The 26,873-nt window shown below is 38.1% G+C and overlaps 1 protein-coding gene across 1 annotated transcript in view; it reads right to left on the bottom strand.

Annotated features, from left to right (window-relative positions):
- cfap299 (cilia and flagella associated protein 299) overlaps positions 1-26,873 on the bottom strand; it is a 35,484-nt gene that overhangs the window by 3,519 nt on the left and 5,092 nt on the right. The window contains exon 3 of the mRNA XM_077715910.1: positions 3,917-4,059. Coding sequence (XP_077572036.1) covers positions 3,917-4,059 — 143 coding nt within the window. The remainder of the gene's footprint in view (positions 1-3,916; positions 4,060-26,873) is intronic.

Raw genomic sequence — 26,873 nt, 5'->3', positions numbered from 1 at the left:
AGCACTATAAGGCACACTTAAAAGTCTTAAATTTTCTCCAAAATAGACACTGCGCCTTATAATACAGTGCGCCATATATATGGAAAAATGTCATTCATTGAGGGTGCGCCTTATAGTCGTGAAAATACAGTAAAAAAAAATTAGATACCCTGTATATACATAGTTAAATGGAGGTAACTTGAGCAGCTCACTGGCTGTTGGAACGAAAGTTGGACATGGACAAAAGCAAATGTCCGCCGCTGAATTGCACCTGCGTGGCTGCTTTCATTCAAAAGCTAAGAAAACATTTTTGCCGCTGCTGTCCTCTCGCATTAACTTTACAAGCCATTGCGCATTAATGGGAACTGTGGCCAGCCATGGATTGATAAATATTTTCTGGAGAGACTAAAACATTCCTAACGTGCCGGAAAGTACGACTTTGCTCACCCCGACCCTTAAAAAGTCTCGGTCTCGAACCCTCCCGTTAGTTTCAATGGCAATTGGGAATGACAGAAACTGAAAATGACCCAAAAATGACCACTTAAAACCCTAAAATTTATGTTGAATCGCCAAATTTTTGCATGTTGGTTTTCCAAAAAACACGTTTTTTTCATCTTAGATGTTGACAATGTTGTGTATCTTTGACTGAAAAGATAGTTTCACCAAAAACCTTTTGGTTTTTGGTGTCTTTTGGCCATCCAGATTGCGACTGGTCGGCTCTTCTTACAGTTTGAACAGAACGCATAAATCCGTTTTTTTTTTTTACGAGGCAGACTGAAACTACATACTTGAGGTACTTTCATATCCGATATGGACAAGTAGTCTGACCAGATGCGTTTTTACGTTCCGTGACATCAGCCCGCGTTGGACGATGATCTGAACACCCGCTAAAAACAGGGTGTAGGACTACCATATTTTCTTGCATCCGCGTGAACACTATACCTTTAAAATGGCCTTAAAATGGTTGAATTTGACAATTTCTCTCGTATAAGCCGCCCCCTGATTCACAATTTTTACTTCCATATTCATGGTTTAATGGGGAGTACAAATGTTTTACTTTGAAGGGAAAATCTTAAGAAAAAACATCGAAGATAAGTGTTTTTTCACTTATTTGCAAAATACATTTATTTTTATGTGGAATTTCTGTCATAGACGACAAAATTAACTTTACCGTTTTATCTGTTTATATTTTCTGTTTTGAAATATATCGGCTACATTGTCTTCCGTAATGGCGTTTCATGTCACACTGTCCTCAAAATTGCCTAAAAATTGTGAAAATTTGACAATTTCTCCCGCATACAAGCCGTCCCCTGATTCACAATTTTCATCTCCATATTCATGGTTTTAATAGGGAGTACAAATGTCTTACTTTGAAGGGGAAAACTTAAGAAAAACCATCAAACTAAAGTGGTATTTTTGATTTTTTTTCCACTTTTTATGCAAAATACGGTTAATTTTTTTCTTGATTTTCTTTCATAGGCAACAAAACTAACTGTTTACCATTTTATCTGTTTATATTTTCTCAGTTTTGAAATATATCGGCCACATTGTCTTCCTTTCCTGTCACGCAGTCTAATTTATGCGCATATAAGCCGTACCCTCAATTCAGTTCATTACTTTTAGTTAATATGGCTTATGCAAGAAAATACTATATCTGTCAAAATTAGATTGAGGACTCTAATTGGCATTTGTTTTATCGCCAACTGTACAAAAATGTAACAGTGGAGTGGTTAGCATGTATGCTAAACAGTTGGATTCACTCCCGGGCTTCCAAAAATCGGTCGCTACAGCAACGACTGCGTCGGTCTAGACGCCAAAGCGGTTGACCGTTGAATAAAAGTAGCAAAAATGGGGCATTTGACTAGTTTGAGAAGAATGCGAGTATCCAGAGACCGGTCACAGACGATATAATTCTCCTTGAAGGGGAAAAACCTTAATTAGTATTCCGCAACTGGGCCAACGCAGTACGAGGCAAGCGTTCTATTCCCGAGCCCAGCTAACCTCGGCTAGCTTATAATTTAACGTGTCCACTTTGCTGGCTCAGCATTTGGCCACCTCCTCGGGTTTTTTAGCATTTTGTTTCAGCTGTGGTGGATCAAGAAGGGGAGGAATTTGACTGTAGAGATCGGTGCCCGTCGTTGGCGGTGAAGGGCTCCGGCACCCCCCTGCGAACTTGATCAGGATAAGCGTTAATGAAGAAATAAATATGCAATTTTCCTCATATATAGACTGTATTTGTTGCTTTGTAAAATGCTATTAAAACCATAAAAATGTAAGTAAAAATTGTGAATCAGGGGGAGGCTTATACGAGGGAAATTGTTAAATTCAACCATTTTGAGGCATTTTTTTTGCGAAATTACAGTCAATTTTTTTATTCATTTATTTACCTTTCATTACACTTATACTCACAAGGTTTGCAGGGGTGCTGGAGCCCATCCTAGCCAACTTTTGGAAAAAGTTATCCAATTGCAAGGCACAATGAGACCAATCACACTGAATTTTTAGGACATTTTTCAGTGCTTAACCAGCTAGGCACGCACAGGGACCCATAAAAAACCCACACGAGCCCGGGGAGAACAGACAAAGCCATTTTTGGGAAGTAGTCCGCCGATTACAAGGCAAAAAGAGACCAATCAAACTCAATTTTTAGGACAATTTCCAGCGCTTAACCAGCTAGGTACACACAAGGACCCGTAGAAAACCCACAGGAGCCCGGGGAGAACACGCAAAGCCATTTTTGGGAGCCAGTATCAGTATCCAGCGGTAGGCCGTAAAATTGGAGGCAGGTTTATTGTGGAATGGGAGCCTTTCTTTGGTTTCACGAGCTTATTAGCCGCAGCTTAAGCTTTAATGCCCGCCGCGAGTTGCTCTCCGGCACCAAATTGGAAGCAGACGACGACGGCCTGACCCGCCAACGCCGCGTTGCCTTCTTGAAGGAAAAGCCCAGGCAGGCAGCGGCGATGAGGTAAGCCAGCGCCTCACGCTGAGACCCCAGCGCTCCTTTGCTTTTACTCTTTAAAACAAGCGTGAACTTGATATGAACTCGTACGGGACTCCATTAAAAGGAATATACACGGTTTTTGGAGGAGGTTTTTGAGCCGATGTCGAGGTCGCTCCGTCGACATGTTTTTGGATACACTAATGTTTTAATTTTGTCAGAAATAATTCCATCGGAATCAGCCAGAGGGCGTAAGACTCGATGGGAAACGGTAGTTGAGACTTGTTGTTGTTATCGTGTGATGAGTCGCGATACGAATTTGAATGGGAGTTGTGTAAGGAAGGAATTTTTGAGGAAATTTTATCCAGAGGGATTTAAAATTTGAACGATTACAAGGTTAAAATCCAAATAGGATGAACTTTAAATGATAGATTCTACAATTATTACAAGATTAAAATGGTGAAAGAGTCATTTTTTTCACATTTTTGAAGCGAGGTTGTTTAATTTCAAGGGCATTATTTTTTTAAGTTTATGTGAGCACATTTTCTTTGCAAAATATTAGGAGATTGAAGTTATATTTGGAGACAAGTCAAAAAAATATGCCATTAAAAATGTACTTATTTTTGGCAGAAGTTCGCAGACATTTTTAGTGACATTAGTGTGAAAATTTTGATTTTGGAATAATTTTTGTAGGTTTATGGGATTCTTGCTGATAAAAATGTTAATTGTTAATATAGTAATACCTCGACATAAGAGTGCCCTGACATACGAGCAATTTGAGATAAAAGTTTTGGGCAAATATTTATCCACTACTTTTTGTTGGCAAGTGGACATGTGTTGTCCTATTGTGAGGACATTTGTGTACATTATTTTGGGAATATTTTGAAGGGAAGACAAAAGCAAACAATCCTCAATAGGTTACATCTGAAAGTCAAGGTGGAGGCGGAGCCAATAGAGATACATTGGGAGATAAAACCCGCCCACCCGAATTGAACTCACCATAAATCCAAAGGTCCTGGCAGTAGCTTCTTTCTCCCGCTGAAATACGGCGCAAAGTCATGAGTCTGCAGTTTGTGGGCGTAGTCCATGTAGCCAGACACTTCCTGTCCGAGAGCGTTTACGTCACGGATGAAAATCAGCGACTGCGGGAGAACGAGAAGGAAAGAGGATATAAAATATTGGATCAAAAATACCGTAAACACAAAGCAAAAAAAGACCATCAAAAATGAAGGGCAAAGTTTGTTTTTTCTATGTCAAGTAAAGTCTCAAACTTTATTTTTTTTGCGTTCACAACTGGATTAGGGTTAGAGATTGTAATTGATTATTATTATTATTATTTTTTGGAATATGTGGAGTTTTTTTCTTCCTGGCCGTCACCATGGCAACACGGCTATTGCGTCACCTGGCAGCAATTAACCCAAACAGGTGCGGTGACCTGACAAAGAGCCCCCCAGTCCCCCTGGGCGAAGGTCCCAGGTGGGCTTCCTGCTCTTTGTGACACCCAATACAAAATGGCCGCTCGTCTTACATGCCACGGGGTCGTGACCTTTTCAGATGAAGGTTACATAAACCCGAGTGGGAGAGAGAGAGAAGCCATTCCAAATTCACTCTTTAGAAGTAGTAAACAAACCCTGAAACTTAAACGTTCTTACCTTTTAGTAGAAAGAAGCATTTTTAATTACATTTAAAATAAACACTTACAGATTTAGGCAACAAAAATAGGCCAAAATTGTTTTCAGCAAAAACCTATGAGCCCAGAACTGCGAGGTAAACGTACTACTTTGTGAGTTAGCTAGCTAGTCAAAACAACACGAGCTAGCTAGCTAATGTGTGTCGTTTTGACCCTTTTATTTCAGACTACTATTTTGAAATTTGTATACCTTACTTTGTCATATCAAAGCACATACTTTTATTTAAAAACCCTTCCCACTAGTCTGTCTTTTATTTATTGAAAATGACAATCCGGTGGCCTAGTGGTTGGTCCTTCAGTCCTGGGGTCGAGGGTTCGAGACCCAGTTGGGTCCTTACAGTGTGGAGTTTGCATTTTCTTCCCGGACATTTTCTCCGGGTATTCCGGTTTCCTCCCACGTCCCCCCCAAAAAAACAACCCAAAAAAAACAACAACAAAAAAAAAAATATGCATGCTAGTTTAATTGTAGGCTAAATTTCTGAGTGACTGATTGTTAGTCTCCTTCTGCCCTGCGATTGGCTGGCCACCAATTCAGGATTCATCTAACTATGATAGGCTCCGCCCCCCAGTGCTTCAGAAAATGAATACATGACAAAAACAATCACAATATCGTCAATCAAATGAACAACATTTTGTTATTTTAACACAAACAACTCCCAACTATATAAAACACATCACATAAATCCATCTAAAAATGCCCCGCCCACTCAGAATCCACCATTTTTTTAAACATCCACATTTCTTCGCAAAAAACTTGAATCTAGCGTGTTTTTTTTGTCAACGCAATGTTGTGTTAGCCTTCAGATGACGATTGCGGCACGTTTATTTTTGACATTTCCAAACAAATACGCTTTGCATTGTTGCATTGAAAAAATCCGGTCACGCAAAAAAATGTAAAAAAAAAACGTATTTGGACGACTCTATCGAAAGAATTCCGTCCGTGCGCTAGCCGGCAGCGTGGAAATAATGGGAGGCCATTTTTATCCGGGCATTGGTAATTACAGGGTGTGTCGGGAGACAGATGTCTTGGCAGTACGTCGAAAAAATGCAAGGGGGAAAAAACAAAAAAAATAAAAACATTAAAATGGACGCTTAAAAAAATGCTGGCGTTTTATCTCTGCTTGAAAAACTTGTTTTTATACGAATATTTAAATCTGTACTAAAATATTTACTTTTAGGGTTGGTAAAAAGCTAAAAAAATAAGTTATTTTTTCTCCCAAAAACTGATTTTGGCATTTAATATTTATCCAAGTCTGTATTTATTTGATTTAGTATAAATTAAAGGTGTAAAATCCTTCAAATTTGTAGAGGTTTACAATTTAGTTGACAAAATCGAAGTCTTAATATGAATCTAGGGTCGAAATGATGGTAAAATATGAAAATATCATTGAGTAAGGCCCACATAAGTAGCTTTAGTTGAGTCTATATTCTTCTGCAATTCTCTGCTTTAACACTAGAGGGAGATAGTCATGAAAAGGTTGTCTTGCATCATGACATCATGACACCATTACATTATGACATCATAGTATTGTCAACTTTACATGGAAAATAGGATTGACCTTTACCCCAGAATGCAGACCTAGAAGGACGCCTAAGAAATTGATTGTTAAGACATCATGGTTTTTATAGTATTGTCAACATGCAGTTTCATGCATGTCAACTTTTTATGCGCATATAAGCCGTACCCTCGATTCAGTCATTTTTTCGTCTGACAAAATCGGCTTATATGAGAGTAAATACGTTATCTGTGGGACGTTTGTGGTACGTATGGCGGGCAGGTGTCCTCATCACTGGGGTTAGCTCTACTTTTTACTCCCCCCCCCCCCCCCCCCCCACCCCAAAATGGATCTGGCTTGGCTTTTTGCCTTTGAAAAAAACCCATGAAAGTGTGGTGGGAAAATAAGAGGCTTGAACCCACGCACTTGAAATTACAGGCCATTTGTAATCACGGACTACAAGACTGCTTTTCTTCCTATGTACCATTTTTTGGGGGGGCTTTCCAATTTCTACCTTCTGGTACTTCTTTCTCTATCTTTGATATTTTATTAGTCAGTTAGATGGTGACAAAAATAGTGTGGATTAAAAATTTGACATTGCGCAAAATAATAGAAATTGTAAATTAATATAAATATTGTGACAATTCTGAATTATGCATACAAAATCATGTTATAACATACTTTAAGACAAGTCATAATGTTTTTGTTTCATTATTTTAGCTAATAGCATAGTAGAGAGCCATAGGCACCCATTAAAAAAGAGCCAAGTGTGGCTCCAGAGCCATTGTTTCCCTTTCCATGACAACCTAAATCATGTTTTTCAACTTTGAATTGAATTGAAAGCCATTTTGGTCATTATACAACTTTTAGTTTCCTTATTTTAGCTAATAGCTTAGTAGATAGCCATAGGCACCCATTAAAACAAGCCATATGTGGCTCCAGAGCCATTATTTCACTATTTGTGACAAGCTGAATGATGTTTTTGAACTGTGAGTAGAAATGAATGCCTTTTTGGTCATTAAACAAACTTTAAATTTCATTATTTTAGCTCACAGCTTAGTAGAGAGCCATAGGCCCCGATTAAAAAGAGCCACATGTGACTCCAGAGCCATAGGTTTCCCTACCACATGCTCCATGACAACCTAAATTATGTATTTCAATTTTAAATTGAATTTAATGGCTTTATGTTCATTATACAAGTATATTCAGATTTAAAACTTCACCAAAATGTGCAAAAAATAACAATAACAAATAAATAAAAACATAAAAAATAACCATAATTACTAAGGAAAATAGGATGCTGAACATTTTGGATTGGTGCTTTTCATCCAATTTCATTCCTACTATAGTAAAAATAAGTAAATAAATAAAAAAGTACACAGGGCCAACTTGGGAATAACATGCGACTACTTCAACTACGGCATATCTTTTATTTTTTTGTTGTATTTTCCCCGCCTCCAACAATCATTCCGGCATTCCGCTGGCTTTTAAATTACCGGTGGGAAGCCCAACGCGAGCCCACGGACCGAAATAGCCGCTCCGAGGAAAAAGGGAAGGGAATTATGGCCGCGCTTTTTCGATGCATTTTCCCGTCTGGTGACGGGAACGTGGCTTTATTTTATTTTATTTTTTGCTTTGAACATCTTTGTCTCGTATTTTGTCCAAATATTTCTGCCAAGGCCATTTCGAATACATCCTTCAACTCTTTGGAAATATGAATGTTGGAATAATTCTGTAAATACTATTATATATGTGTGCATTTAATAATTTTTGTAGAGTTCGGGATCGTAACATGTCATTCAGAGGACTGTTTACTGGAAAATAGGACTGACCTTTACCCCAGAATGCAGACCTAGAAGGACGATTAAGAGATTGCTGATTCAGCGTGATGGTTATCCAACAACCTTCGTGTTCTTCACTCGCATATTGTCATAAATTGTGATGCTTTTTTAGGATTACCCTTCAAAAATGCTTAATTTGAATTTAATTAAAAAAATATATATTTTTTTTACATTTATTTTTTAATTTTTTAACCCCCCCTGTATACAGTACACCATATAGAATACGGGTAGAGGGAGTAAAATTCATGTTATAACAAAAAAAACCCTGTAAAATATGTTGTTTCAATGTAATATTTGTATTTTTTTTTCCCCAAAAAAATCCACGAAGCTCTGAGTCCGCGATAGCCGAACCGCAAAGTAGCCAGGGAACACTGTAATTGTTTTGATTTATGGCCTTAAATGGGCAGGAGAAAATGCTCCTCGCTAGAATCATTTGTGTCGATGACGATGTCAAAATGGCTTCTCACTTGCTAGAAACACCAGAAATGTGAAATTAATTCATGTACAAATGAATAGATGTCCCCTTGTATTATTTTATATTATATTAAAGATAACTAAAAATGACCCTAACAACGTAAATCAAAGATGTCGGAATGAGTTACATGATGATGTCAGCTAAAAAAAACCAACATATTTTCACGTTGCCGCGAGAGTGGTCGCTACGACCAAATAGAAATTTGGCAAGCGTGTCCGACTGTAGCGTTTTTCTGGCTCCATCCAATTTAGGACATGCTTGTGAAAAAGCGGGTGTGCCAGGCAGGTGTCGCCCTGCGGTTTGACGCCGGCATAGCGCCCCCAATGCCGCTTGTTTGCACGAACTCGCCAGAAGCGTTTGTCATCCCGAGAGGGTCGCACGTGGACGGGGGGAGCGGTCGCTGGGTGACTGGACATCGGCGTTTTTTCCTGACCTTTAGAATTTTTACCTCCATATTTATGGTTTTAATAGGGAGTACAAATGTCTTACTTTGAAGGAAAAATCATCAAAGTCAAGTAGTATTTCATACTACATAATATTTCAAGAAAAATTATCGCACATGCTATTTTTGAGATACTATATCAATTGATTGTTAGATTTCACTGTAGTCTGAATGTAGACAAATTCAAAAATGAAGTCATGTGACCAGTACAACCAGGAAATGTGTCCATAGCAGTTAAGGTTGTTATTCTGAGCAATGGCAGGCACAAATTAGTGAGTTTTTTTCACATTTTATGCAAGATACTTGTTCATTTTTTTCTAGAATTTCATTATTAGACGTCAAAATTAATGTTGTTTAATGTTTTATCTGTTTATATTTTCTCTATTTTGAAATAAATGACTGTTTTGGCTGCATTTTCTTGTGTCATGGCGTCCTGGCATTTCGTCCATGTCAAGTCTAATTTGTGCGTAAATAAGCTGTACCCTCGATTCAGTCGATATTATATGTCCAAAAAAATACAGAGTATATGAGGGAAAATACGGTAATGAAATTCTATAATTTATGTAAGCGTTCGCCTCTGCATAGTTGAAAGCGACGACATAAGATGGCAGGCGACTCAATTGCAAACAACAGTTGAGATTATCATTTGACAAGAATTACCAAATAGAAAATGGGTTGGAGAGGGTAGAAAATCCCCCAAAACTAGGATTCCGGGCAAATTTTACCATAACAAAACTGCCAAATCTTAAAAATCCACATTTCTTAGTGGCTCAAGAGAATTTTTAGACCCTTTTTAAGATCCTAGTGGCACTTACAAGTCCAAACCAAAAGCTCAATACAACCTAATGCTTTAAAAAACAAAACAACAACCATCAAATCCACTATCTCAACAACAACAATGTAGTGTTAGCATAAAATGCTAAACATTACCCTCAGTTTCCCGTTTGTCATTTTTGGGGTGATAGTGTAGAAAGACCAAACATGAAATGACATGTTTTTTAAGCTTGTCAGTCTCACCTCGTAGACAACATACTCATAAAGCCATCAGTGGCACTTACCCACAATGCAGCAGGGCACAAATTACAAGGTGGCATACACACGTACACACACGTACGCACACACGTATACGCGCACTCGCACACACCACAAGCAGTGTACTCCCTTCCTGTTGTTGCAGCAGCAGCAGATGTTTCAAGGCAGACAAATAGCCGCTAGGTTGTTAGCCGCACCGCTAACACTCACTAACCTAAATGTAGACGCATTCCGATGTGCCACCAACAACTATTTTCGAGGGTGACGTGACACCCAAAGCAGCGACCCAATGGAGACTCGTACCCAAAAAAATCAGTAAAATTCCGGTTCTAGCCGGCCCTTCGCCGTCGACCTTTGACCTTAAGGCCCTCAGACGCAATGACCTAGCACAAGGTTGTTTTGCGGGTTGCTTTAACGTCAACTTGATTTCATGTGGATAGTTTTTGATAGAATATTTAGATTTTTTTTAATAAATGGATTAAAAGAACTAGATTAAAAGGCCTGAATATTCACTTTTTTATAGGTCTAAAATAATGTTTATTTGAGCTTTTTTTAAATATATTTTTTAGATTTTACAAAATGATTTTTGAACCAAAAACAGAAAAAATGGATTAAAAAATGACAAATATTGATTTAAAAGGGGAAAAAATCAGGAAATTTAATAGACATCTATACTCTTCCTTTTAATTTGATCCTAAAACATAAAGTCAGCACTCATTTACTTTCTCGGGCCGCACAAAATGATGTGGCGGGCCAGATTTGGCCCCCGGACCGCCACTTTGACACCAGTGACCTAACATTTTCAACTAACGTGAAATGACGACATGGACGGCAACTATTTGGGAATTTGCCATCCGGCAGTCGAGGTGTCAAAACCTCCAAAAAAACGTCGACCTGGCGTAGGCAGACATTTTGTTTGAGAACATGGAGGACAAACAGCGCAAATGGCTGCCAAGACGGGTAAAAAAAAAAAAATCCTCGCTGGAACTCAGGTGTGGAAAACAGAAGCAAAGAGAAAAGAGGGGAGGAAAAAAACCCAGCAAGGGCTGATGGGAAGGAGTTGACCCACGCTTGACCCGAGCCCATCTTACTTCTTCTGCACAAACACGGGACCACAAAGTTCACAACACAACTCGTTCCTCTTTTTCTTGGAGTCACTTGACACTTTGGGCCTTGCTTTTCCTATTTTTCACACTAGCCTCACAACTATGGGGTCCTGGTTCAAATCCAGGTCAGTCCACCTGTGTGGGGTTTGTCATGTTCTGTGTGTGGGTTTTCTCCGGGTATTCCGGTTTCCTCAAACATTCCAAAAATTTGCATGCTAGGCTAATTCGGGGCTAATTTGGTACTAGCTATGAGTGATTGGTTGTCCATCAATTCAAGGTGTACCCCCAAATCTGGCCTGAAGTCAGTTGGGATAGGCTCCAGCACCCCCTGCAACCCTAATGAGGATCAAGCGGTCCAGAAAATGAATGAATGGATACATTAATCCCTCGATTATCGCGGTTAATTTAGACCCCAAAAAAATGAAAAACCGTGAAAATAAATAAAAAATATTTAATTTTTTGGTTGTTTTTTTACTTTAGTGCTGAGTCCTACACAAACACACCGGCCCTCCTCTTACATTGGATTGGACATCTATCATTATCAATGGCAGTCAATAAAATCAACATTTTAAACCAAAAAAATACTATTAAGCAAATCTTTTCCGATCCTCTGAAAATGGAACGTCACAATTCAAAGATTTTGAAGACTAATTTAACAAATGAAAGTGACAACTTTTGTTTTTACTGAAAGTTTGGACACCTCTGATCAAATTAAACCAGGTTTGAATCCAAATTAGCATTTTTTTGGTCAAATAGCCAGGCTTTAAGATGATTGGCCAAGACTGTAGTTCACGTAAGCTAATTGCTATTGACTATGTGTTTTGGCTAATTTAGCATTGTTTTTGAAGGGAAGTACACAGTCACCTCTATAGCCAGCCATTGTTGATGTCTTGAATTTTTTGGTACAAAATCTTGCAATGGGGGAGGAGCTAAATTTTGAAAAGTCATCCAGGAACTAACTAAGGTCGTCTCCAAGTCTTTTAGTCTCGTAACGAGCATTTTGATCCAAAACTTGATCCTTTCCGTGTACATATCCAAACGAGTTGTTGAATGGTAGCGTGACCCAAAACAAATAGGTCTTCAAAGACGGTGGGTTTGGCCAAATTTCCTGGCTAAATATTTTGCAGATTATCCTGATGATGTTAAATTGAGTGAAACATCATTAACACATCAAAGTGGCTAACGTGGTGACGCAGGCTAACATTTTACATTTTTACACAGAGTATACAAAAGAACTTACTTCTCATAATAAGCATAGCATTTGCACAAGGCTAACTTAACTAGCAATAGCAATTTAAGCCCTTTCTATTACCACAGTAAAATTTAGCCCAGATCCTCATTTATTTAAATGTCAGTCCGCAACGCTAATTAAAGGTTAAGCGGTAGAAAGATAGAAGGAGGAGGCTTAAGATCAAATACTTTGAAGGGGGACGCATTTAGGAGTAGGAACCAGAACCAGAAGCAAAACCAGAAGCCACCAACGACGGGACCGCTAGCCTGATAATCACTTCAGGATGTTTTTGGGGTCAGCGGCCATCTTTGAGTGACATTCACGGACCCAATCACAACGCTAGCAAAAAAACCATGAGCACTTTCTGAAAATATTCAAAATAAGCATTTGTTAAAATACATAACATTATCATTAGAATAGCTACAACGTACCAAAATGTGTAAAAAAATAAATAAAAAAAAACAAGAATATCGGGATTGATTTCTGCCCAAAAAATTAAATTTCAAAATAAAAGCCCTGGTGGTGGCGATACATAACATTATCGTTAGAATAGCTACAACGTACCAAAACGTGTAAAAAAAACCAAGAATATCGGGGTTTCATTTCTGTCAAAAAAATGGCAATTTCAAAATAAAAGCCCAGCGTTGGCAATACATAACAATATCATTAGAATAGCTACAACGTACCAAAACATGTTAAAAAAAAAAAAAAATATCGGGGTTTCATTTCTGTCAAAAAAAAAAATGGCAATTTCAAAATAAAAGCCCGGTGTTGGCAATACATAACATTATCATTAGAATAGCTACAATGTACCAAAACGTGTAAAAACAACTAAAAAAACAAGAATATCGGGGTTTCATTTCTGTCAAACAATTGACAATTTCAAAATAAAAGCCCGGCAGTGACAAGAGAAAGTGCCAAAACAAAGGAAAAGCGTGAAAGAATGCTAAGTGTTCCTTTTTGTGGACAAACGAGGAAATGTCAAACATACCAAAGCCAGCGGTCTAAAAATCAAGTCGAGTGTGGGCGGAGCCTCCAAACAAAAGCTGCAAGCTTCAGGTTAATTCTTTTGACCCGTCGCTATGGTGACGCACGCACCTGCGTTGACGGATGCTTTAGGTTTGGCGTTAGCCTCGGTTTTAGCGCTGTTATGCGGCAAACAAGTCGCAACAATGACAAACATTCACACTCGGACCACCAACACGTATGGATGTCCAATCCCATCATTTATGAAATTACTATGAAAATATTTTTTTTTACATCGATTATGACTATTATTTTGACACAAATTTCCTGTTTGTGATACGTTGCTTGAAAAAATATGTTTTGGTGACATTAGAGTCAGTCAAAATCGAATTTCTTACAATTTTTGGCGCAAGTACTGTAGGACTATGATCAAAGAAAAATATAAATACATTAATCTTGAACAATTTTAATATATGCATCAAAGACACTTTTTGCCAATGTCAAAAAACACCCTAAACATTAAAAAAATCAAAGACGATAACGTTTTTAAGCACTCTACAAAGTTTTGGTTAAAATCTGTCGCCAATTTAACCCCTAAAATCCAAGACATGTATCTTTGAAAACATCAAAGACACAAAAACAAGTTATCCGCGAACCTAAAATACAAAAAAATAAAAAATACAAAATGTTACATTTGGGGAAATAATCATGTTTTTGATTAATAAAGACTTTTTACGTTGAAGGGAAAAACATCAACGACTGTTGAATTGTAAACTGAAAAAAAAAAACACTTATTACCGTCATTAAATACAATGGTTTCAACACTAAAGTGTCTTTGAGATTTACAAGACAATTTAAATCAGCCATTTTGACATGAGCAAAAACATGATGTTCATTATCTACCAAAACACATTAGCGTCAACTTCCATGCTAACCAAAAGGATTCATTCAAGATTTGTTGGATTTTGACGAACACCCGGATATTTTCAGTTCCACACACCCGTTGGGCGAGGCCATCTTTTTCCATAACCCCGCCTTTTACGGCAAAGTAACGTGACTCGTGGCCTCTTAGCTTCAACCGATGCCATTTTTGTGTTTATTTGGAGTAGCCGCTATTAGCGGCCTTTAGCCGAGAGGGCCCCCCCTTTTTTTCTGCCGGGTTAAAACGTTACACGGCTGGGTGAGCTCCCTCTTAACGAGGAGCTTAAGTCGCGGCGGAAACATTTGCGTAACGAACTCTACGAGAGCGAAAACCAACTTGAGCTCGCCGCTGGCCGGGTTGTTTACTTTAGCGGAGAAGTGAAAGCGGCGGCCAATCACAAACATTTGCACATTTCAATGAGGGTTTGCAGCTGATGTCTTTGTAGGGGGGGTCTTGGATATTCCCCCAAAAAAAGATTGTCTCCCCAAATGTAACATGTTGTATTGTGGAATTTTTCGTATTTTTAGGTTTGCGGAAAACTTGTTTGTGTGTCTTTGATGATTTCAAAGATACGTGTCTTGGATATCCCCCCCAAAAAGATCATTTCCCCAAATGTAACATGTTGTATTGTGGAATTTTTCGTATTTTTAGGTTTGCGGTAAACTTGTTTGTGTGTCTTTGATGATTTCAAAGATACGTGTCTTGGATATCCCCCCAAAAAGATCATTTCCAAAAAATGTATCATGTTGTATTGTGGACTTTTTTCGTATTTTTAGGTATGCAGAAAACTTTTTTGTGTGTCTTTGATGATTTCAAAGATACGTGTCTTGGATATCCCAAAAAAAGATAATTTCCACAAATGTAACATGTTGTTATTGTAGAATTTTTCGTATTTTTAGGTTTGCCGAAAACTTGTTTGTGTGTCTTTGATGATTTCAAAAGATACGTGTCTTGGAATTTTGGGGGAAATTGGAGATGGATTTTTAGCAAAACTTTGTAGTGAGTACGCTTCACAGTTTGGAGGTCAAAGTTTACAAAATACTTCTTAAAAACTTGACCGTCTTTGATTTTTTTAATGTTTATGGTAGTTCTTTGACATTGGCAAAATGGTCTTTGATGCTTATATTAAATTTGTTCAAGATTAATGTATTTAATTTTTTTCCAAAAACATGTTTCGGGTTCAGATGGTCTCTGATTTTTACCCCCCCAAAATGCCAATTTCACAAAAATAATCCCTATTTAAATTTGCCAATTCGCAAGAAAATCAATGAGCCAAACTACAGATTCTTACTCCAAACCTTTGAGTGACGTCCACTGATGGACGGCCGTAAAGTGAGCGTAAACAAGCACGCGGCGGCCATTAATGAGCGGCTTAAAATTCTTTAGGATTTGACCTGTCGGTGCCGTGTCAAGTGGTTCCACCTCTTGAACAAACACAAGATGGCCGCCTTGTAGCGTGACACGAAGCAGATTCTGCCATCAGGACATCCGCCATCATTTTATGATTGCTAATAAAATGTCAAGACGCGTGTTTGGTGGAAAAAAAATAACCCAAATGACCCTCACAGTGGGTCTGCTTAACGTATCTTAGCGTTGCTCTTTGATGACTAACATGAGCGAGGGTCTTAATTCTGATTGTACATAATGAGAGGCAAGGAATTTGCAATATTCACACAGTATACATCAGGTTCAAAGCATCTCACGTGTCTTTGATGTTGACAGCAGTGCATTCGTTAGCTTGGATGATCAAAAACATGTACATCACATTCATTGAAGACTTTACCTAAAAACAATCTCGAACAGATTGTCATTTGCGACACTATCAAAGACACATGCTAATAAAACGTAAATGGTAATGTGATGTCGATTTACAAGTATGTTCGCATAATAGAATTATCGCCAACCAAAACTACCGTCAACCAAAACTACCGTCAACCAAAAGTACCGTCAACCAAAAGTACCGTCGACCAAAAGTACCGTCGACCAAAAGTACCGTCGACCAAAACTACCGTCGACCAAAACTACCGTCACCCAAAACTACCGTCACCCAAAACTACCGTCACCCAAAACTACCGTCAACCAAAACTACCGTCAACCAAAACAATCGTCAACCAAAACAATCGTCAACCAAAACTACCATCAACCAAAACAATCGTCAACCAAAACTACTGTCAACCAAAAGTATCGTCAACCAAAAGTATCGTCAATCAAAACTATCGTCCACTAAAATTATCACCAATTAAAATTTTCGTCAACTAAAATGATCATGCACTGAAATTATTGTCAATTAAAACTTAACTAACTTAAATTACATTGACAGAACTTATCAGTTTGAAGAAAAAAATCTTAAAAATGTGTCAGTTAAAATGTAATCTAATTTATTAAGACGGCCTATGTACTTTTTTTCTATAGATCAAAGACACGTCCACGCCCAGCATTTAACAAGGCATATAATACTTCTTTATTTTTATTTATTTTTTATCTCATCCTATTTTGTCTCGCAGTCTTCAGACAATGACGTCAAGATAAAACTTGTGATTTCCACACAACAAACGGACATGGCGCTATCAAAGACACCAGATGGTGACTGCGCCTATACGTCGCTGATAAACAAGATGGAAGCAGGCTGGCCTCAAGGTTTATCTGGACCGGCACGTGGCTTTTAGAAGGAAAATTGGCAGCTTTTTTTGCCTCGGGGAAACATCAAAGACGAGGACGGACGGCGTAGTGGTCCAAATATTCATGCAAATGTCCAAGATTGGAGCAAAGTGCAGGACTTCCTGTTTGAGGATTCCTGACAGGTCGTGTTTGGAGCCATACATAAACAGCGCGTGAAAGCATCTGGATAAGCCATGTTGACATAGCAAATAGGAATCGTTTTTGCACTTTAATATAGTGTTTGTGGGAAGAAATTGAGTAAAAATGGATAAATATGGCGTTTTGGACAAAAACTAGGCCGTGGAAATGGGAATTGCTGAGAATATGGTCTTCTAAGGCAATGTTTTGGTGGTCTGGTATTAGTTTTTGGACTACGTAAAGCATAGTGGCGTGACGTGGTATTGACAGACAAGATAAATAAGTGATGGATTGTTTCGCGGACAAACACAGGTGCGCGCTATTCCGCCCTTTTGGCAACTCGTTAAAGTTTCATCACTTTCAAAAGCTTGACTTCAAAGATAACCTATAAACTCAATGTGCTTTTGTCCTTAAATGCATAGCAAACAATGGCAGAGGCTAATGTGGCTAAGAAATGCTAACACGGGTATGTAAGCTAACCTGTAGGCTAAATTTACTCTTAAAAAAGGCTAATGTTGACATGTTGCTAACAGTAGAACATAGGTGAAACTGAATTATTCACATTTTAGAAGGGTAAAAAAAAGCTATTGATTACTGTTGACAAAAAGAAACATTATTTTTTGCTATGTCACAATCGAGCTAATTTCCTTACATTTTAAGTGGTCATTTTCTGGACTACAGATATGAAATATAGATCATTTCACGTAGCAAATTTTCAAAGTGAAAGATTCCACCCAACTGACATTATTAAAAACATTTAGCTAAACAAAAACACTTAGTTTTTGCTTTCTACCCCATGTTAGCATCTGCTAGCTTCGCTACAAATCCCAATTCCCCCTTACTATAGCGTTTCTATTGGGTAAGCTAACCTTTAGGCTAAATCTTCCATAAAAAAATGCTAAATTTGACATGTCACTAACAGCAGAAGATAGTTTGATACCGAGTTATTCAAATTTTAGTAGAAAAAAAATCTATAACAATTGCTATTGACAAAGATAAACACTTGGTAGAACTTATGTTATGCTATATCACAATCAAGCTAATTTCATGACCATTAAAGCTGATAAAATATAGATCATTTTAGGTTTTTAATAATGAAAAATTTAAGCTAACTGAAATTAAAAACATGGCCGCATTTAGTTTTATACTTTTTATCCCATGTTAGCATATCCGATAGCCACGCTTTAGCATCCCTTCCGCGTGCCTGTGCGCGGACGTCGCTAAGGAAGTGGAATCCCATGAAGGAATCCATTTGGGGTGAAAACATTGACATCCAATCTGCCACCTGAGCCGCGGCTGATCCACTGTGGTGGACATATGGAGCGCATTCTTGGGAATCCTCTTTGTTTTATCACCACACACACACTCAAGTGTATTATTACACCTGAGTAAATAGTCCACGGCATCGGAGGGCTCTTACACACACACGACTTACACATTCGCACACTCAAAACACACATTTAGACGATTAAAGATGAGACACGCTTTGACTTAGGTCTAAAAAAAAAACAACTCCGCCGTCAGGTGAGCGGCGGTAGTGCGTCCCGTGCCGAAATAGCAAAATACCAGAGATTTGAGCTAATAGTTTAGCTTTCAGATTCCCGACATTTTTACCCGTCACCGTCGTGAATGTTAACATGTGGCCGCGAGGCAGGTGGTTTCGCTCCGTTGATAAATAAAGGACATTCCTTCTGTTAGTTTAGTTTAAAAAAAATACGAAAAAATTAAGTTATCTACATAGTAGACGGCGGACACTTAATTAACCCTGAATGGCGTTTCGTTTTAAAAACAATTGTTCAAAGTGAGTCTATGGCGTAGACAACATTTTCTGAACTGCTTATCGGACTGGTGTCAAAGTGGCGGTCCGGGGGCAAAATCTGGCCCACCGCATCATTTAGTGCGGTCCGAGAAAGTTTCTGTTTTAGATCAAATTAAAATGAAGATTACATGTTCTGATTTTCCCCTTTTAAATCAATAATTGTCATTTTTAATTAATTTTTCCTGTGTTTTTAGTTCGAAAATAATTTTGTAAAATCTAAAAATATATTAAAAAAAGATAAAATAAATATTGTTTTAGATCTACAAAAAAATGGAATATTCAGGACTTTTAATACACTTTTAATCCATAATTGTCATTTTCAATCCATTTTTTTCAGTTTTTAGTCCAAAAATCATTTTGTAAAATCTAAAAATATATTTTAAAAAAAGCTAAAATAAATAGTTTTAGATCTGTAAAAAATCTGAATATTCAAGGCTTTTAATCCAGTTCTTTTAATCCATTTATAAAAAAAAATCTAAATATTATATGTAAAACTGTCCACATAAAATCAAGTTGACGTTGAAGCGACCCGCGTTATTCGGGGGGATTACTGTAAATTGCTAATTTGCTAATTGCTAATTAAAACTGGCAAATTGGATTGTTTTCCAAAAATGTCTATTTGCTTCTTTTATAAAGACTTTTAGCTTTTTCCGCCATTTTACTCATTTCATCCACCCCAATTTTTTGAGCACTTTTCCATCTCCCGTGTAGGAATTTGTCCGGCATGGCGTCCTGCGCCCCGAGGGTACGCCGCAGCGGCGGCGGCACATAAAGGAAATGTTTGTCTTTGGGGGTTTTGGGGGGTCTGCTGGCGTATTGATAAGCTCCTGTCACGATAGATAATAAGCTGCTCGCTCATGCGCCCCCGCGGATCAAGTGTAGCATTGAAATTAAAGAGGAATTCCCAGCGCTATTGCGTTACCGTGCGGGTTGTGTGCTTCCTTTGTGGCCGCCACGGGCGCTAAAAAACGCCACAATGGCAGGCTACATTTCAAAGGTAAAAAAAAGGTGGCGGGCTATCGGGTGACCTTGACTCTAAATAAGTCGTTTTTTGGGAAGAACGGGTTCGGACGTCGGAATATTTTGAGTTTGAGTCAAAATTTTAAGCGAAGAATCAAAAAGTTGAGTCAAAAATTTGGATGAAAATGGAAGTAATTCCTGTCTTTCAATGTTAATTCTTGTGAGCCATACTACAAATTTAAAATTCAAAATATATACATGTAAACGAGTATCTTATCATTTTTTTGTAATTTCACCACTTTTAAAGGGATAAAAAATGATTTTTTTTGGAAAAATATTCCTATGCTGTTGCTAATCAATGAAAGGATGCGTTCCAGAAAAGTTTACTGCCCAAAAACATGAAAATTACAGCAGTTCTAGATGGAATATCTCACTTCTGTCATCATATTTTAGCTCACAGGTTAGCAAAAAGCCAGATGCACTCATAAAAAGAGCCACATGTGGCTCCCGAGCCATAGGTTATACTAGCTTTTTGACAAAGACAGCCAAAAACAATTGATGTTATTTCTTGTGAGCCATACTACCAATTTTAAAGTCAAAATATATACATGTAAACAAGTGCCTGATCATTTTTTTTTTGTAATTTCACTACTTTTAAAGTGGAAAAAAATGAATTTTTCAAAAAATATCCTTATACTGTTGCTTATCAATGAGTCTACTACCAAAAAAATGAAGATCAAAGCAGCTCTACATGTAATATCTCAGTAATGTCATTAGCGATTTCCATATTTTAGCTCACAGGTTAGCAAAGAGCCATAAGTACCCATCAAAAGAGCCACATGTGGCTCCCGAGCCATAGGTTCCCTACCTCTGGTATAGACTAATCATGGCAGTGAAAATTAAAAAATCACCCATTAGGGTCACCACTATTATAACTATTTTATTTCAGTGCTGACTCCTAGTAGCAAAAATGGCTGCCTCTTATGAATTTCAATAGCAAAAAATTTGAATGTGCGGGTTTATAGTAGAAAGACCGGTCCGAATAATATCATTTGTTATGAAGACGGCTGAGCGGCATGAAAAATGGTGGAAAAAGTGAGCCACCGACTGCTTTGCATTAGGCCGCCGGGGAAGGGATGAAGAGATGGAATGTGTTAGCGGGAATGCGTTAGCGGGAATGCTACGAAGAAGATAAGCAACCCGTCCGGAGGCTCAAGTGCTTCCATAAGGCTCATTGATGACATTTCCAAGGAGAAGAACACAGCAACACGGCCCATAAAGAGTGTAAACATATACATTAGAGAGCTTACACACCATTAAATACAATGGAAATGCATTTCGGTGAAAGCTTGTCTGTGAAATTACACTTTGTGAACAACTGTAATGACTAACATGAGCCTCTAGAGGGCGGCATTACAGGAATCCCTCGATTATCGCGAATTCACTACTTGCCGATTTTATCCTGCTATGCTAATCTCATCTAATTTTTTATATTTACAATATATATATATTTTTTTTTTATATAAAATGTGAAAATCCATGCTGAAACTTAATGGGAAGGCACTTTAGCTACTCGGACTCAAATAATAAAAGTTATAATAATAGGGAAGACCCTACTTTGCAATTTTTCAATTGTCACGGCCACGTTTGGTCTACATCAGGGGTAGGGAAACCTATGCCTCGGGAGCCACATGTGGCTCTTTTGATAGGTGCTTATGGCTCTCCGCTAAACTGTGAGCTAAAATTTGGACACTACGTCTAAAGTTGCTTTAATTTCTTTTAAATAAACTTTAATACTACTTTAAAGGCAGTGAAATGACTAAAAAACATGCAATTTCATGTATTTTTACTTTTAGTAAATCCTGAGTATGGCTCTCAATGAATAACAATTGAAAATATGATTTTTTTATGGCTTTCTATGTCATAAGGGTTCCCGAACCCTGGTCTACATTAACCGCGATATTTGAGGGATTACTGTAGTCGAAGAATACAATATATAAACTCAAATGAGATACCATATTTTTTGAATTTTAGCTTAGTCTTCGCATATAAGCCTTAAAATCAAATATTTTCAATTTTTCAGTAGTATATTCTTGCATAAAACACAAACAAAATGCATATTTAGTAGTTTGGTGAAAAGTGGCGTAGTAAACTATGGAAAAGTTTTAGTATTTAGCAGCTTTAGCTCATGTTATTATTAAATTTGCATTTTTTTCTATTCAATATGGGAGGTTGTCATATAATAAACTTAGAAAAGACTGAAAATAACCGGTACATAGAGTAAAAAAAATCACCCACAAAAATGCACATGACCTTGCATGGCAGAAATAATCTCTCACTAAATAAAGGCAAGAATTTGAGGACGTAATGCGTAAATCATGTGGCACTCTCCATCCAGTTCAGTCCAAATGTTTACGGAATGATGGCCGTGTCCCCAAAAGCCACCTCTCTTGTATGTATGTCCCTCCCGCGCCTCGTCCTTGTCCCAACAGCGGCTTTTCTCTGTTTTTACTGGCCACGTCCAACTATGCGGCTCCTCCGCCTCTCGCGCCCGCCCGACCGACCGACCGACATTCCAGTCGGACGCGTCCGTCCGTCCCGGACATCCAGGGCCGTGGACCACGAGCGGCGAGCCAGGCGAGTGTTTCCTACAATGGGAAGTGTGGCGTTTGCCAGTGTGGGGTGACGGTGCCTCCCTTCTGCCTTAAGACTCAACTTTCACTTACAAATCACAAAACTCAAAATTACCTCCATTTAAAAGAAATGTACTACTTTTTAAACCCCAATTTTGAGTGAACATCTTAAATTATCAAGACACCATTTTAAAATTCTGCCCGGCAACAAATTCCAGTTCTTGCTACCCCATCCAAAATAACAATAAAAAAATTGGAATATTTTTGAGATTGATTAGTGTTGTTTTGAAGTGTTCTAGAGTTTAAAAAAACTGAAAATGAAGTTTTAAAAAAAGTGCAGGGGCAGCAAATAAGTACAGACTGCAGGCGTTCTCCATTTTGTTGCGGGTCAAACAGGGGTGGAGGTTGTGTGGGGGTGCTCCGGCGGCCCCAAAGTAAACACAGGTGTTGAGGAGGCAAGGTGGTGTGGGGTGGGGTTGGGGGGCCTCCCCAAAAGGGCCAAAGGGGTTACCCAGTTACCCACCAAAAGCACACTTGGAAAGTCACGGCCAGTAAACGTCACTGAAGCAAAACATCTCCCACGCTTCTATTAGCCACGTGTTGTTATTAGCATTATTAGCAGCTAACGACTGGCTAATTAGCTTGCGCCGCCGCCGTGCTGTCAAAGCAGATGGCCCGTGAAATGATTACAAGGAAGAAAAAAAATGGAAAGAAATGGCGTACCATCTGTTAGAGTTGACAAGTGCACAGGTGTTGTATAGCGAGTGTTTTTTTGAGCGGTGTTAGAAACTCGTTCTGGTCGGAAAACCTCATCTGGAAGACTAATCCAGGTTGGAAACCTTAAACCAGGGGTGTCAAAGTCGGTTTGGTGGCGGGGTATATCATGTTCGGGGTTTCTTTAGGAAGACAGAGCCAAGGGTTTGCTAATTAGCGCGTTAAAAAATGGTGCTAGATATTTAATACGTTTTTGATGGAGAGCCCAGACGAAATTGATTGGTCGTATAAGGGTCATGATGAATTGAGGAATTTGAAAATTAATTCACAGTTATTTTGATGGTTTTTGAATTTTTTTGAGAGATTTGTGAATAGCATTTTGTCTAAATAGTACTAAATAGTACTAAATAGTTGTAAGCTAAGTTCAGTAATCCCTCGATTATTGCTTCTTCACTACATTGCGATTTAAGAGGGTGAGAATACAGACCCAGAAAAATACATTTAAGACAAATAAATAGGTAATAAATAAGTAAATATATATTTTTTAAGTTGATAAAAATGTATAAAGTCCATGATAAAACTCAGAAGCGTGAAAAATTGTTATAATAAGAGTGATCCTACTTGGATTTACTGTATTATTTTAATCCATGCATTCATTTATTGTTTTTATTTAACTTAAAAACAAAAGAAAAATCTTTTCTGATTAAGTCATTTAATTTTCCAGAAAATTAGCAGTAATGTGCAATAAAAATCTATATATTTTTAACATTTTAACAAACTTAAAAAAGTTAAAAAAGAGAGTAATAATTCTACTAAAATAAGAACTAGATCCAACAATAGTTTGAAACCAGTGTCCAAAACTGAGCGGTAAATCAGACAAACATTAATTTTCTGTCCCACTTATCTGCATAAAGTTCGCGGGGGTGCTTGCCATGAGGGTATATAATAGTCAAGATCTGATACTACTGTACAACATGGTGTAGGCGTCCTCCATTTTGGATCAAAATCAACAACACCACATAAGCCTACCAGATTTAAAGTACGTCTTTCAACCGCCATTTTCACAAAGCAACATGGCCTCACGTCAAAATCGAGACCGCACCTCTCATGTCATCTTAGCGTCTCGTTATCCGTCCACACGTGATATCAATTAGACCCTAATCGAAATAATTCAAGCGATTTTATTGGGTACAGCACCCCTTCCAAAGCCCGCCTCCAAACGCCAACGCTTTAAACCCCAATAAAACAACAAGGTGGCAATAATTACACGCCGCATCCATCCGACACGCGGCAGCTGGGTCGCGAGCCGCCGGTTCGTTATAAAGACACGGAAAAACCACTTCCTGCCCTTTATCCAGAACGCCGCCGATCTCGGGCGGCGAGGGGGTGGCGGGATTTTTTTGTATCCCGATGATTTAAGGGGCGGGAGGATTTCAAAGTCGTAAAAATAATCCCTGCTAAATCACTACAGAAAAGAAAGGGGGGGGGGGGTAACGGCAAAGGACAAGTGGAAACATGACGGAGCCCCCCGAAGAAATACGGACGGAACAATGGCGGGGAACGTTCAACGCGCCGCCGTCAATCACAAAAATAGCGCTATGGGAGTTTGGACTCGGTTTTTGAGACCACGCGGCGGGATTGTAGCGAAACATCTGAAATGTGGAATTAAATTTGTTCCAGGAGACATTTTTGGGTTTTGTGTGGGTGATGTAAGGATTACGAGTTGAGTTTTGGGTAAAATATGGATTATATTTACAGCCAAAGACTGTCATAGCATTTTTAGCTAACATATAGCATGTGATAAACGTTTGCTATTTGGGCTTCTGTTGCGACGTGGGCATGAAAGTCCTAAAAACCCAATAAAAATCAAGTAAAAGACACTTTTTCAAAGATCCCAGACGTAAAACCCGAATTTTGACATCCTCATATGTCGGCGACAGTTGTAAACTTGCTTTAAAAGGCAAAAACCGGGTTAGAAATCTTAGTTTGAAGACTTGCTTGAGAGGCAAATTAAAAATGCAAAACCAGATGTGAAACACCATCCACCACAATCAAAACAGCCGACTGACGACCGCACCCAACCAATGAAACCAATCGACAATCTGAGCAAAAAAACAGGAGCAACAAAACCAGACTAGAATGATTGGACCAACTATCCAAAAAAAAAAAAAAAACAATCCGTCAGTTTTTTATCAAATATTTTTGGGCAAAAGATAAATAAATGTCATCAGCTACATTGTTTCATCTTTACCACCTTGCATTTTCGTGCATGTCAAGTCTAATTTATGCGCATATAAGCCGTACCCTCGATCCCATGACCGGATGTATGGTCACCGGACGTTTGGTCGCCGGACTTTTGGTGACTGAGTTTACTGTTGTCAAAATTATATTCATGAGAGTTTAAGTACTGTTTAATATCCAAGTGCTGTTTAATATCCAAGTACTGTTTAAGTACTGTTTAATATTAAGTACTGTTTGATATCCAAGTACTATTTAATATCTAAGTATTGTTTAATATCTAAGTACTGTTTAATATCCAAGTATTGTTTAATATCTAAGTACTGTTTAATATCTAAGTACTGCTTAACATTTAAGTACTGCTTAACATTTAAGTACTGCTTAACATCTAAGTGCTGTTGAATCTCGAAATACTGTTTAATATCCAAGTATTGTTTAATATCCAAGTACTGTTTAATATCTAAGTACTGTTGAAACCAGCTCTCAAAATTATATTCATGAGAGAGTTTAATATCTAAATATCTAATATTTTCAACAGTACTTAGATATTAAACTCTCTCTCTTAGAAATTAAACTCTCATGAATATAATTTTGAAAGCTGGTATCAACACTATGTCCCCATTTGACCGGCGACCAAACATCCAGTCATCATTTTTTTTTTTTTTTAAAGGTATCAACCACATTGTTTCGTCTTTACCACCTTGCAGTTTTACGCATGTCAAATCTAATTTATGCGCATATAAGCTGTACCCTCGATTCAGTCATCATAATTTTTGAGCGACAAATCCGACCTATATGTGAGAAACTACGATACTTTAGCCTCCATTTTTTCGCCGTCAAACTTGAACGTGACGACGTAGCCGACACGCCATCGCCGACTTTTAATCGTTTACGGCGTCTCGTCTTGAGACGTAATTATCCCATCCCGTGTAGGAGTCTGCACTTGGACTATATTTCCATGAGGCAGCAAAAAAAGTTGCGGGCCAAGTAAGGCCAAACGTCAACCACGCTAGGTGGTCTCCAGGTTGAACGTGCCTGAATAAAAAGTCGCTGGTATTTATTTAATTCCATCTCCATTTCTAGCTCACATCCCCAAAAAACGTTGGATTCCATTGCACTTCTTCTTCTCCATTTTTTTTTTTTTTTTTGCTAACCAAAATAAGCGCACGACGACGGCTAAGCATCCTTTTCATTCCCAGCTATTGAATTTCACGGTACTGGAAGCTTCTTTGTTTTGTCTTTTTTTCTCCCTTTCTTCCTTTCTTTAGCGTGCTAAAGCAGGGGTGGGCAAACTTTGGGGCCCGGGGGCCACGGTAACTTTAAAAATTTTGACAGATGGGCTGGGTCAGCACAAAGATAGGATACATATAAAAAAGTGCATCCGTTAACAGTACATATGAAACATGAACAGAAAAAAACGGACTTGAGTATTAACATACTCGTCACTCATTCAAGTAAAAAGTATAAAGTACTAAGAAAAGTCAAAAGTACAATTTGTATAATAAAAGAATGTATAAATAAATATTAAAAAGTCATTTAAAAAAAGATAGAGGGGCAGTAAAACACCAAAAATAAATAAGATTGACAGAGCTACT

Source organism: Stigmatopora nigra, chromosome 4, assembly GCF_051989575.1.
Source record: "Stigmatopora nigra isolate UIUO_SnigA chromosome 4, RoL_Snig_1.1, whole genome shotgun sequence".
NCBI lineage: Eukaryota > Metazoa > Chordata > Actinopteri > Syngnathiformes > Syngnathidae > Stigmatopora > Stigmatopora nigra.
The sequence above is the reverse complement of the archived record's forward strand: the minus strand, read 5'-3'. Positions and strand labels throughout refer to the sequence as shown.